This window comes from Gymnogyps californianus, chromosome Z (assembly GCF_018139145.2).
Source record: "Gymnogyps californianus isolate 813 chromosome Z, ASM1813914v2, whole genome shotgun sequence".
Lineage (NCBI taxonomy): Eukaryota > Metazoa > Chordata > Aves > Accipitriformes > Cathartidae > Gymnogyps > Gymnogyps californianus.
The window spans coordinates 59,164,053-59,178,060 of record NC_059500.1 but is presented as its reverse complement, the minus strand read 5'-3'; the positions used below and the strand labels follow the sequence as shown (position 1 = coordinate 59,178,060).

The 14,008-nt window shown below is 40.6% G+C and overlaps 1 protein-coding gene across 1 annotated transcript in view; it reads left to right on the top strand.

Moving 5' to 3' along the window:
- ARSB (arylsulfatase B) overlaps positions 1-11,544 on the top strand; it is a 70,020-nt gene extending 58,476 nt beyond the window's left edge. The window contains exons 7-8 of the mRNA XM_050913608.1: positions 10,283-10,411; positions 10,973-11,544. Coding sequence (XP_050769565.1) covers positions 10,283-10,411; positions 10,973-11,238 — 395 coding nt within the window. The 3' untranslated portion in view covers positions 11,239-11,544. The remainder of the gene's footprint in view (positions 1-10,282; positions 10,412-10,972) is intronic.
- Positions 11,545-14,008: the final 2,464 nt, after the last annotated feature.

Here is a 14,008-nt window from a genome sequence, read left to right as displayed (position 1 = left end):
TTTTTCCTTTGGGAAATATGCTGCAAAAGGTAGATAACTTCTAACATCCTTGTTTTGCAGATGAAGGAACAAAAGTAGAAGCTTCATTTGCTTCTGTTGTCCGTAAAGCGCACTGATTATGTGTAGCTGCTTATAAAAGAATGCACTTTGTTACTGTGTAAGATATTGAAAAATTGTAGAGGCATAGTCAACCTGACACTCACTTAGGCTGTTTAGATTAACTCTTTGGGCAGGTCTCTGTCTCCCAAATAAATAATAAATTAATGTTCTTTTGTCTTTCTCCAAAATTGCTCTCCAGTACCCAACATCGCCTCCCTGCACACTAGGGTTGTAGACCACAGTGTACAGAAATATAGCATGCTTCAAGCAATATTGTTTTGGACCCTTTAAATTTTGTGGTCAGGACCTCGCTAAATGGCATGTTAGAGAGAACTGTGTGCTCTTTGATCTCTTACCAAGCAAGAAAACTTCTTCTCAACATGGATAATTTTCATCATCTTAATCATAGACTGAAGGCAGTATATTTTATTTTTAGATGTACTGTCTATTTATATCTCCACATTTTAGGTTTCTACCAATTGCTTGAGTTGGTCTCATTGAAAGAAAGAAGAAGGAGAGCTAGAGGAATGAGAAGAGTAATTGATCTATGCTTATTAGATCTGTGCAGATATCATATATATTGATATAGAATATGTATTCCCCTATATATTCCCTTTTTTGGGAATCTCAGCTGAAAATTTGCCGTTTATCTTCTTCCTTCTTATGATTAAAAATTAGATAGTGAAAGTTAAATGACTATACTCTTAAGAAAGTTATTACATTTAATAAAATGTTTCCACAAATTTATCTTTTAGACTGATCTAAAGAACAAGCCTTTCTTTAAAAAAAAAAGTTCAGATTCTACCTTTTTTTTTTTTAAACCATGCAAATTTACACAATATGGGTGTTGACTATCCTTAAACCTTTTTTTACAAGTTATGGTTACGTGGTACTTGAAATATTTGCTTTGCAAAGTAGAAAGCAAAAGATTGAAACAAATCATAGGAAATATTTACAAAGATGCTGACATATCTGAATTTTCCAGCCTACCTACCAAGTATTGTGTTGCAGTGCCTTTTTGTTGTTGTCTTTGCTATTTTTTTATTTTGCTTGCATTAGGAAAATGGTTTTTTTTTTAGTATTTGCTCTTGATTGAATATTAAATATTTCAGAGAATATCAGTGAAACCTGTCAGGAACATCCTAAGACTTAGAAAAATAAACAAATTGGATTTATAGGCCCCATACAGGAAGAGGAGTAGAGAACTTCTGATACGACATCTAAAGCTGTAAAATGTAGTAAAACTGGATCAACCCTTCTTTTTTTATTACCATGTAGCATTGTAGGCATCAAAGGGTCACAAAGTTATTTTGGTGTACAGCAGTAGTAGAAGAATTCAAAAGGTTTTGAGTTACATAGAAAATAAATGGATTTTCAGACATTTTTGTCTTTTTCGTGGTGGTCAGATAAATTAGTATTTTTTTATTTTAGATAAGTTTCTGATAGGCGAGTAGGATTGTATGAGCCAAGGAACAGATGATCGATTCTCAAGCATACATTGATGACCAGGGAAGAAATGTTTCTTCCTGTTTTCCGCCCCCAGAAATCATTGCCCAGTTGGATAGGTGAACTAATGAGTGAAGCAGAAGGCTATTGTGTATGCAAAAATACATAGGAAGACATTTTTTTTCCTCTGGAAGAGCTACCCACCTAACCTAAATGATGTATTAAATCAGGAGTACACATGGGATATTGAATGAGGTCAGAAGAGATTTTTTGAAAGGCTAGGAGGAAAAAAACAGGGCTAAGCACATTGCCTCATTTTTTTATGATCTTCCCTATGCTTAGTAAGTGACGTGAAAGAACAGATTGGTAGGCAAAGTAAGCAGTTTTGGTTTATCTTTTCTGTTTTACTTTCAATCATCAGTTATTCATTACTTTTTGGGACACACTGCTGGATTGAATGTACCAAATAACTTCTTCAGTATGGCAAAACCTGTTATCTTGTAACATTCCTGTAAATTGTAGGGGCTTTTTTTAAATTTAAAATTCTATGACTAAAGCAGGAAATAATGTAGGTATCAGATTCTGATCTCAATCACAGTGGTATAAATCTGGTGTGAATCCATTATTTCAATTATTTTACTCTTGATTTACGTTCTGGTATAAGTGAAGAACAAGCCTTAAGCAAATAACTGACTTGTCTGCACTGATACGGACTGATCTGTGCATTGGAAGCCATTGCTAATACAAATTGATATTCTCATTTCTTTATGCTATCCCTCCTTTTAAGAATAGCACTGAAAGTAAACTAGAGGGTATGCTAGGAATGACTCATGGTGTTCACTTATTTGTAAAACTACAGTTAAACCTGAATCTGAATCATATATACTTACAGAGTGTGACCAAGGTGGTGAAAGGCCTTGAGGGCAAGACCTAGGAGGAGCGGCTGAGGTCACTTGGTTTGCTTAGCTTGGAGAAGAGAAGGCTGAGGGGTGACCTCATCGCAGTCTACAACTTCCTCAAGGGGGGCAGCGGAGGGGGAGGTGCTGATCTCCTCTCTGGTGACCAGCCATAGGACACAAGGAAATGGAATGAAGCTGAGTCAGGGGCAGTTCAGATTGGGCATTAGGAAAAGGTTCTTCACGGAGAGGGTGGTGAGTCACTGGAACAGGCTCCCCAGGGCAGTGGTCACGGCACCAAGCCTGTCAGAGTTCAAGGAGCATCTGGACGATGCTCTTAGTCACATGGTTTAGTTTTAGGTAGTCCTGTGAGGAGCAGGGAGTTGGACTCGATGATCCGTATAGACCCTTCCAACTTGAGATATTCTATGATTCTATGATTCTATACTTATCTTTTGTGAAAGTTTTGACCCTTTCAGTTCAGTGCATATAGAGATTGATATAATAAAAGGGGTTGCATAAATCTGCTTCAACATAGCACTTTCTTTTGTAAACAAAATATTTGGCTTGTCCTGAACTGAAAGTGATTTGGTAACACGTCTTGTGTATGATCAGGTGTATTGGGTTTCCATGGCAAGGTTTTGGTAGCAGGGGGGGCTACAGGGGTGGCTTCTGTGAGAAGCTGCTAGAAGCTTCCCCTATGTCCGATAAAGTTAATGACAGCGGGTTTCAAGACGGACCTGCCGCTGGCCAAGGCCGAGCCCATCAGCAACAGTGGTAGCGCCTCTGGGATAACGTATTTAAGAAAGGGAAAAGAAGTTACAGGGGAGTAGCAGCTGCAGCCAGAGAGAGAGGAGTGAGAAGATGTGAGAGAAACAACTCCACAGACACCAAGGTCAGTGAAGAAGGAAGGAGAGGAGGTGCTCCAGGCACCGGAGCAGAGATTCCCCTGCAGCCCGTGGTGAAGACCATGGTGAGGCAGGCTGTGCCCCTGCAGCCCATGGAGGTCCACGGTGGAGCAGATATCCACCTGCAGCCCGTGGAGGAACCCACACTGGAGCAGGTGGATGCCCGAAGGAGGCTGTGACCCCGTGGGAAGCCCGCACTGGAGCAGGCTCCTGGCAGGACCTGCAGACCCGTGGCCCTGTGGAGAGAGGAGGCCACACTGGAGCAGGTTTGCTGGCAGGGCTTGTGACCCCATGGGGGACCCACGCTGGAGCAGTCTGTTCCTGAAGGACTGCACCCCGTGGAAGGGACCCACGCTGGAGCAGTTCGTCAAGAACTGTAGCCCGTGGGAAGGACTCAAGTTGGAGAAGTTCGTGAAGGACTGTCTCTGGTGGGAGGGACCCCACGCTGGAGCTGGGGAAGAGCGTGAGGAGTCCTCCCCCTGAGGAGCAAGGAGCGGCAGAAACAACGTGTGATGAACTGACCCAAACCCCCATTCCCTGTCCCCCTGCACTGCTCGGGGGGGAGGAGGTATAGAGAATCAGGAGTAAAGTTAAGCCTGGGAAGAAGGGAGGGGGGAAGGTGTTTTAAGATTTGGTTTTATTTCTCATTATCCTGCTCTGATTTGACTAGTAATAAATTAAACTAATTTTTCCCCAAGTCGAGTCTGTTTTGCCTGTGACAGTAATTGGTGAGTGATCTCCCTGTCCTTGTCTCAACCCACGAGCCTTTCGTTTTATTTTCTCTCCCCTGTCCAGTTGAGGAGGGGGAGTGATAGAGCGGCTTTGGTGGGCACCTGGCATCCAGCCAGGGTCAATCCACCACATCAGGCCAAAAATCTGTCTAGCTCATTATTCTGTTTCTGAGAGTAGCAGTTGTGTAGGAAGGAGTGTTTGAGGGCAAACACATAAATATACTTCTCTTGTGTGCCCCCCCCAACCTGCAGCTGATGGAGCTCCTGATCTTTAGGTTGTGATTTTGGATATAAGAATCCTTGATGGATTTTTCTTCCACTTTGTGAACCCTTTTTATCACTCAACCTGCATAAACTTCTGGCATCCACAGCATCCCATGGAAAGGTATTCCACACTTGAGTTTGGTTTGTGATAAGGAAGTATATACTATTGTTTATTCTGAATATGCGACTTCGTAGTTTATTTGATGCCTCTATTAGGAAAGACCAGGTGTTCCTTATTCAGCTTGTCATGGCCACACAATTTCATAGACCTCTGTCCTGTCCCTCATCAGTTGTCCATCTTTGAGGATGAAGAGTCCTATTTATTTAGTCATTCTTCACACAGAAGCTGTTCCATAGCTTTAATCTTCCTTGTCACATCTCTTTGTATCGCGTACAGTTTTTCTGTGTCTGTTTGGTAACATGGGGACCAAAACCGCACAGTATTGCATGTGAGGCACAACAAGGACCTAGGTGGTGGCATAGTGTCCCATTCTTTGCCACTTCTAATACTGGTTTTGCTTTTCTTGACTGCTGCTGGACGTTACCTGTTCATTAAAACTTCGCACTCTTCCCTAAATAGCAATAGCTTGTTCAGAGCACATTCTTTTGTGTATGCAGAGTGAGGACTGGCTTTTTTCCCCCATGTTCATTATTTTCCCTTTTGTTGTACTTATGTTTGTGCATTAGCAAGGCTTAATGTATTGAAAAATTGTTCACCTTTTTAAAAAGTCCCATGTATTCTCTGGTCACCATTCAGGATGTTATTTATATACTTATCCAGTAGTAAGTTTTTCAATGTCCTGCCTGAAGAGTATGCTGTGGAATATTCAATTTATCAAAACAGCAATTATTTTTGCAAATGCAGCTAACATTTTTGACTTACGCTTTCTGAGTATCTTGCATAGATTTTTCAGAGCTGATTACATTGGCCTTCTGAAAAATCAAGTCTCTTGAAGATACAAATTAGCTATTGAAAATTATTTAGGCTTTTACATCCTAATTTGGAATATATATCTGTTTACAGAGACAATGTATGATAATGGAAATAACTAAGCTGAAGTTCTCATAAGGGTCAAAGGGCCAGGCTTTTAAAGTATTTAGATAATAAAGTGCTTTTGCAGGTAGTGGGAGCTGACCACCTCAATTCCTTTTAAAATCTGATCCTGAAACCATTTTTCAGGCTGTTAAGACTAAGGATGGTCTTGAAATATGGTGTAAACTCCAAAGTCACTTACCAAGAGCATCATTTTCTGCAGGACTTGATTTTTCTATAGAGATATAAAAACTATTTGAATACTTTTTGGTGACATACAACTCCAAACAAAACACTTGTCCTGGTTTTGGCTGGGACAGAGTTAACTCTCTTCTTAGTAGCTGGTACAGTGCTGTGTTTTGGATTTAGTGTGAGAATGGTGTTGATAACACGCTGATGTTTTAGTTGTTGCTAAGCAGCACTTATCTTAAGCCAAGGACTTTTCAATTTCCCATGCTTTGCCAGCAAGCAGGTGTGCAAGAAGCTGGGAGGGAGCATAGCCGGGGCAGCTGACCTGAACTAGCTAAAGGGATATTCCATACCATGGAACGTCATGCCCAGTATATAAACGGGGGGAGCTGGCCGGGAGGGGCGGATCGCGGCTCTGGCATCGGTCAGCAGGTGGTGAGCAATTGCATTGTGCATCACTGTTTTTTTTCTCCCCCCCCCCCCTTCCTTTTTTTGTTACAGTCCTTTTCATTACTATTATTATTATATTTCATTATTACTATTGTTAGTATTATATATTACTTTAGTCATTAAACTGTTCTTATCTCAACCCACGAGTTTTACTTTTTTTTCCCTTTCCTCCTCCTCACCCCACTGGGAGGGGGGACGGGGAAGTGGCTGCATGGCGCTTAGGTGCTGGCTGGGGTTAAACCACGACACCCTTTTTGGCACCCAATGCAGAGCACGAACCCACGACCCTGAGATTAAGAGTCTCATGCTCTACCGACTGAGCTAGCTGGGCAGCAATATCTTGCCACAATGCGGCAGCCCAGATGGGCTTACCTCTGCGTTGCCAGTTACTCCGCTTCCATTGCTGCAACCACCCCCACAGGGCATTTGCCACCATCCATGAGTCAGTATAGAGATAAAGTATTGGCCATTTTTCTCGTTCAGCAATGTCTAAAGCCAGCTGGAAGGCTTTCACCTCTGCAAACTGACTCAATTCACCCTCTCCTTCTGCAGTTTCTGCAACTTGTCGTATAGGACTCCATACAGCCGCCTTCCACCTCCGATGCTTTCCTACAATGCGACAGGACCCATCAGTGAACAGGGCATATTGCCTCTCATTTTCTGGCAGTTTATTATACAGTGGGGCCTCTTCAGCACGCGTTACCTCCTCCTCTGGCAATATTCCAACTTCTTTGCCTTCTGACCAGTCCGTGTTCACCTCCAAAATTCCTGGGCGACTGGGATTTCCTATTCAACTTCCTTGTGTGATCAGTGCAACCCACTTACTCCACGTAGCATCAGTTGCATGATGTGTAGAGGGGACCTTCCCTTTGAACATCCAACCCAGCACTGGCAGTCGGGGTGCTAAGAGGAGCTGTGTTTCAGTACCAACCACTTCTGAAGCAGCTTGAACTCCTTCATATGCTGCTAATATCTCCTTTTCATTTGGAGTATAGCGGGCCTCAGATCCTCGATATCCTCGACTCCAGAACCGTAGAGGTCAACCTTGGGTCTCCCCGGGTGCTTTCTGCCATAAATATGAAATATTTAGATCAATTCGTTGTAGCATTAAATATTAGAGTATAAATATCTGAATGAAATTTCACTGCTTTCTTAACGAATAAAAGTTATGTCATTTCCCAAGAGACTACTTAAAAAGAAATGTAGCAGCTGGTAAGTCTCCGAAGTTGGGCTTCAGGAAACAGTGGCTTCTGTTTGAAAATAAGAAAATTCATGGCAAAGGCTGTGGCATTTTTCTTTTAAGGTAAAAAAAAAGCTTTAATATTTCATTAGCCACTGATACACTGGTGATCAAACAGCAGAAAAATAAAATGCCTAGCCTCTTTGCACAAGCAAAAGCATCACATTTTTTAAATATAAGTCTATAAGGAGAGTATGCAGGCATGTGAAGGCAGACTTGATTACGCAGATCAATAAAAGACATCTGTCCTCTGGCTGCTGAATTAGCCCACGGGGCTGTCGTTACTGCCTGGTCAACCATAATGGAAAAAAAGGAGAAAAAAAACCCCAACAATCTAGAACAGATGCAGAGAAAAACTGCTTAGATGCTATGGGAATGAGCGTTTTATCTTGCAAAGGAAACAAAAAGAACGTGACTTCTTTAGTCTGCCAAATTGGAAAAGGGGTCCCTGTAAAATTCGTACGACAAGGGAGAAGACTGCCCAGGCATTTTGCATTTCACCTGCACTAGCAGAAGCTGAAGAATGAAGACAGAGGTAGAAACTTAACAGCTGGGCTGAAGAGGAGAAAGTCAGGTAAATGCAGGGAGAGGAATATCCGAGCTTAAGGTGAAAGTTGTATGACGGAAAGAAGAGAACTCATCAAGCAATATTTTTATTCATCTTAGTTCTGTATCTGGTGCTTATATAATGTAATAAACTGGCAGTCCTATAAATATCCTGTGTAGAGAGCATTCAAACAAGCATCAGTCTGTTTTCCATGGCTGATACGTCTGATAAAAGTTGACCTGTACTGCCTGGGAAACAATGCACTTGTCTGCATAATAGACAGTACATTTCTTTGGCACAAGACGAGTGCTTGCAATGGCTGAATTAACATGACTGACAGAGTTCTGTTTATAATAGCTCAACATGAGGGAATTTATCTTTTTCTCTTCAAGAAATTTTGCTGAAAGATAATATTCCACCAAACAACTTCAACTACAAGCTCTGGTAAAAGCATTTCTTAGTTTCAGAGTTTGGTTTTGTTACCTGGACCAAATAAGGTTTTTTAAAAATTATTTTATCTTCTTGAATCTTATTTTAAGTCTCACGCATGGCATTCTAAGGATATTTTGCAAAGTATATCTAAAAATACAATCTTTCATACTATTTATTTGAAGTATTTTAAATAATTTATCTTGTGTAATACCATGGTTTCACATACTGTAACTCAGCAATCAGAAGCATATTCTCCATGCTAAACCTGAAAATCAGAAATGCAGACTCACATAACTTTTCCTTTAGACCAAGCCTTCATATTGTAATTTTGAGACATAATGTTTAAAAAACATGGTTGTGGTTTTTGATCTGCTGAATGTCTTCCATTGTACTCTTTAAGAAAGTATATGGCAAAGATGAGTATTCCCAGTAGCAAACAGTATGACAGAATAATACATAACATAATGACGTTGAAAAGTAAGCAATATTCATCTTTAAACTGTTTTGCATCTGCTACGGACATCACATGGCTGTGCGGGGATTTATCTTCCAGAAGAGATTCTTCTGCGGGTATTTATGAAATTTTCCATGTTTTTGTAGGGGTTTGGGTTTTTTTACCATCAGCTTCAGTGCTTCATAATCTAAGATGAGCTGAGTCCTCCCCAATCTGTGTATGCATATTGTAAACAAGTAGTCCCCTTTTATAGCCTTATTTATCTGGGAACATTACACGAGTCTGATGTAAACAGGGAACTTGAGTATGCACAAAAAGTGCTTATTACAGAAAAACTGATTAAAAGTGTGAACCCCAGTAATAAAATAGAAACTTAGCAGGACCTTCATAAAAAATAGAGAAATTGTGTCCCAGCATTTCCTTTCCAAACTTTCTGTTGCTCTCTTCTATCAGATGTATATTTGCCCTATTGTGATGTACAGAATTTACTCTTTTTAGAAACCTCTAGTTCTGCTTCTAATATTGGATCTCACATGATCATTGTACATCTCATGGATTCTCTTTTTCATTTCGCTGGCAAAAATCTGTCTGCTGAATCCTTCAAATTCCCTAAACTGATTGAAAGTCATCTCTTGAAAGATGCTAAAAAATCAACATTGGTTTCTCTCCACCTCCTGATGTCTTGTTTCTAGTCTGATTATAGAGTTGCCTTCTGGTAGTCTTTTGGTAAACAGGTATGAGCTGATACAGTTAATATAAAACTCTTAGATTTTATGTCTTAAACTCCTATCTTGTTTATGAAAGCTGATATACAAGATGGTTTGGATGCTCCTGGAGTGTCTGTCTGACTCCCTCCTTGTTTCAGTAAAGAACTGGTCTCCTGATCATCCCTGGTGTATGCATGTTATTTTTTTTCTGAGCTCCCTGCTATAAGGAGCTTCAGGTTTCCTTTTGAGAGGGAAGTTGACACTTTAGAGTTTTCTGCAGTAGCTAGATATGGGGCCACGTCATTTGCGACTCTACCAAAGACAGCATGAAGACATGCCTCACACTGTGTCATGCCATAGAATTACCTTGCTGGCCAGATATGGATTTGTGTGACTGTGTGAATGTAGCCAGCTTGGTCCAGAGAGACAGCTCTCTGCGTGTGGATACAAGTCAGGCCCTGAGACTTGGTCCCTGGAGTGATCTAAGAGAATTAACAGTAGTAGCATTGATTCAGGAGATCTTTCAATCCTATATTCCTAACTGGCAAAAGATACAGGCACTTGTACGAGCAAATTTAGCAATTCCAGTCATGAGCATTCTTAATATAGGTATATGAGATACACATATAATATCTGTATACAAAATGAGTCCAGTTATCTGGACTCAGTTGTGATATTTTCCACTGGTAACCTTTTGGGGTGCAGTTCAAGTTCTGAGTTAAATACATCCAGTGAATCATAGCACAGATCTTTGCACATATATATAACAAATTCTTTATCCAATACAGAAAAATAGATGGGTGATACTGCTTTGTTTTCCAACAGAGTTCTAAAAATGGCTTCATGCATATGCAATGTACCTAACTTAGTTTACTGTTTCATTAAGGTCTTGGCATTGACAGCAGGACATCTTTACCACAGAGCAATTCTTCTCCATGGGATGATACACTTTTCAATATATCCATGCATGCAGCAATCCGGCATGGAAAATGGAAGTTACTAACTGGATATCCAGGTAACAAAGTAACTCCTTTTTGTACAGTGTGTCATATCTCCCACCAGCCCCAAACACAGTTTAATTCTGTTTAGTGTATTTTCATTTATTTTAGTTATTCTGCTAACCTCTCAAGGTTTTTGATCACATGCAAAAATCTAGAAGGGGCACTTCTAAAATCCAAACCACATATTCTTTCATTTTGCAAATATTTTGTATACAAATGACTTTCACAGTAGTGGAAAAACTATCATAGAATCATAGAATATCTCAAGTTGGAAGGGACCCATAAGATCATCAAATCCAAGAAGAAAGTCCATGAAGTTAATTGATATGAAATTAAGTGACATGGAAGTTTGAATCCCAATGGTGTAGCTTTTTTTTATAAATAGGACTCCTGTATAGGTATTCCTGGACTACAGAGGCTCTGGTGCTGGGCTAGAGTTAAGGAATGCAGCAACAGTCACTGGCCAGTGGCTTGTCGAGGGACCTAGTGAATTTGTTGATTACAGTATAACTCTGTGTCTCCCACTGCTGCTCTGTATCTGAGAATTAACCCTTGGTCTGTTCCTGTTTCTGCAGGCTGCAGTCATTGGTTCCCTCCACCATCTTTGTTCAATGAGTCAAAGATTCAATCATCTGATCCACCAACAAAGAGACTTTGGTTATTTGATATTGTTCATGATCCTGAAGAGAAAAATGATTTGTCTGAAAAATATCCTCATGTGGTGGAAAAACTGCTCTCACGGCTTCAGTATTATTATAAACGTTCAGTGCCCGTGTTCTACCCTGATGAGGATCCCCACTGTGATCCAGCAGCGACTGGGGCTTGGGGTCCTTGGGCATAGTGCACAGCACTGCATCCTGCAAAACAATCCTGTAGCAGAGTCTGGTTTATGGACTCGGGGTCCTAGTCATATATTTCTTACCTTGTTTATTAAACTATTGCTAATTGTGAGCTCATTTCTTGAGTAATTCAGTATTTCTTACTCTTATAATATGTTGGGAATCTTATTTCAGTCTTTTCCCTCTCTCTCCTTCCCAACAATTGTATGTGAAATGTTGGTAAAATTATAAATCTATTGTTCGAATATTCTTTGTCCAGAATATGCTTTTAATGCAGAAGGTAAAACGTTGCCTCCCTCCTTGAAAGAGATTACTTTTCTTAAAAAGCTGCAGTGAATCATGGCAGCAGGGACATCCAGAATGCATGTTGTGGAATAAACTGATTTTTGGTTTCATGTTTGTCCAGAAGACAAGTTCTATTGGAAGCTGTTACATATCTGTAAAGAATAGAAAAAAAATACAACAGTTGACATAATATGGATTGCACCATAATATGCACCTCCATCCAGAAAAGGGAACAGACAGAACGTCCCAGAGTACAGCAAAATCCCTAATCCTTGTTCACTGTTAATGTATCAAACTGGAGTAGAGAGTGGTGGTCAACTGGAGTGCAGGGCTGTCAGGCAGAGGGATCTCAACAGGCTGAAGCAATGGGTGAAAAAAGACTTCATGAAGTTCAACAAAGGCAGAGTCCTTCACTTGGGATGGAATAGCCCCATGCAGGAGTACACGCTGGGCTATGACCAGATAGAAAGCATTTTTGTGGGGAAAAAAATCTAGGCATCCTGCTGGACAATAAATAGAACAAGAGTTGCCATGTGCTCTCTTGGTAAAGAAGACCAGCCACATGTTGGTCCATATAAGCAAGAATGTAGCCAGCACACTAGGGCAAGTATTTGTTCCCCTCTGTTCAGCACTGGAGCATAGCATCACATTTTGGGCTTCCCTGTACAAGAAAAATATTGACAAATTTGAGTGAGTCCAGTGGAGCACTATGAAGATGATCACAGGGAGGAGAGCAAATGAGGGGAGGCTAAAGAAATGTGTTAGTTTATGCTGGAGAAGAAAGAGGGAATTGCTATCTTCAGCTACCTAATGTGAGGGCATAGAGAAGATGAAGCCAGACTCTTCTCAGAGGTGCACAAAGATGAGAAGCACACAGGGAACACGCGGAGTTCCAATTCAATATAAGAAAAGAAAAAAAAAATCACACCATGAGGTTAGTCAAACATGGGAACTGCGAGGCTATGGCATACCTGTCCTTGGAGATGTTCAGTGCTTGGTTGGAGAAGACCCTGAGCAATGTGATCTATCTCTGAAGTTGGATTGAATTTGAAGTTGGCCCTGCTTTGGTGGTAGTGGTGAGGAACAACCAGGTGACGTCCAAGGAGCCCTTTCTGCATGAATTATTCAATGATTCTATGATGAACAAAATCTTACTTTTATTGCCTGCCTGGTGAGTACTCTTTCTTCTCAGATTTTGTTTCTTTATTACCATAGTAAGACTGTTTTCATCCTGAAGTGGGCTCTGAGCCATGAAGAAACCAGGCCAAGCAACATTTCTCAGTTACTCATCAAATTGATGCAAGATCAACCCACCAGCTCTCTTAACGTCTCAAACCTCTGGTGCCTGGCCAGAGTTCTGGTACTGCTTCTCAGTGTCCTTAGCCAAGTCGTCAGGCTGCAGAGCTCTGTCTGTCATCCTCTCCAGAAAGTAGGGATCTAATTGCCTGTTTTCTGGCTCCAGGACCAACTCCTATAAATTGCACTAAAATTTTGCACACCTTTTCCCAGTTTTCCCTCAGGAGACTTGTGCTAATTGTTAGCAAAAAGATTCATGAAGAGACAGACTTGACAGAATTTGTGCATTTTTAAAATAGAAAGATAAAGCATGGAAAAGATGAAACTTAAGAAAGCTGAAAATGTATATAAAAATGAACAGAAATTCCTGCTTTCTCGTACAGCTGATTCTCCATTACACTGTCTTAAATCTAGCTTGCCTTTACCACCTTTCATATTTTCCTACAAGTAGAAGTGAAGACAAAGCTCTCCAGAAGACTGTTTAGCTGTTTGTCTTTTTCCCAGAGCCTCACATTTCTCTCTCTCCTTTGTCGCTTCTGCTCCTTTATTTCAGTATTTTTTCTATTCTATTTCATTCACTCTCTTCAGCCTTGAAGATGGGGAAAGAAGAAAAATAGTTTGGGAGGAAATAATTCTCCTATAGTGGGCAAACGGATATGTTTTGGAACCCTGTTTCAGACCAAGGTTCAATATCCTTCTCCATTCATCCATCAGTGGCTGAAAGCAGATGGTTGCACCAGGGTATGACCAGGGCGAGCATATGTGACAAGCTCTTCAGATTGTCCCTCACCTTCTAAACAATCACTCAGAGCCTCAGAGATTTAACTTCTATACATTTAGTTGCCTTCAGTGATTTTTGTTTTGTCTTCCATGAGGTTGTGCAACCTTTCCATTGGGGTCCTTGGGCATAGTGCACAGCCTTACAATACCTTGTAAACTGTTGGTATTCACACAATCGCACATTTCCACAGCTTAACTAGATACTGTATGAAGAATCGTCTGTTTGTTTGTGACCTGCTTCCAGGTAGTTTGAATTTTCACTGGTAAAATACATATGCTGTGACAGAAGCTCTTACTATACTACATTTAGCACCTTTCATATTAACCAATATCTTTAAAATATCAAGAAGAATTTATATGTTCTGCAAAGGTAGTCTCCAAACTGATACCTGATCATATCTCCTTCCATTT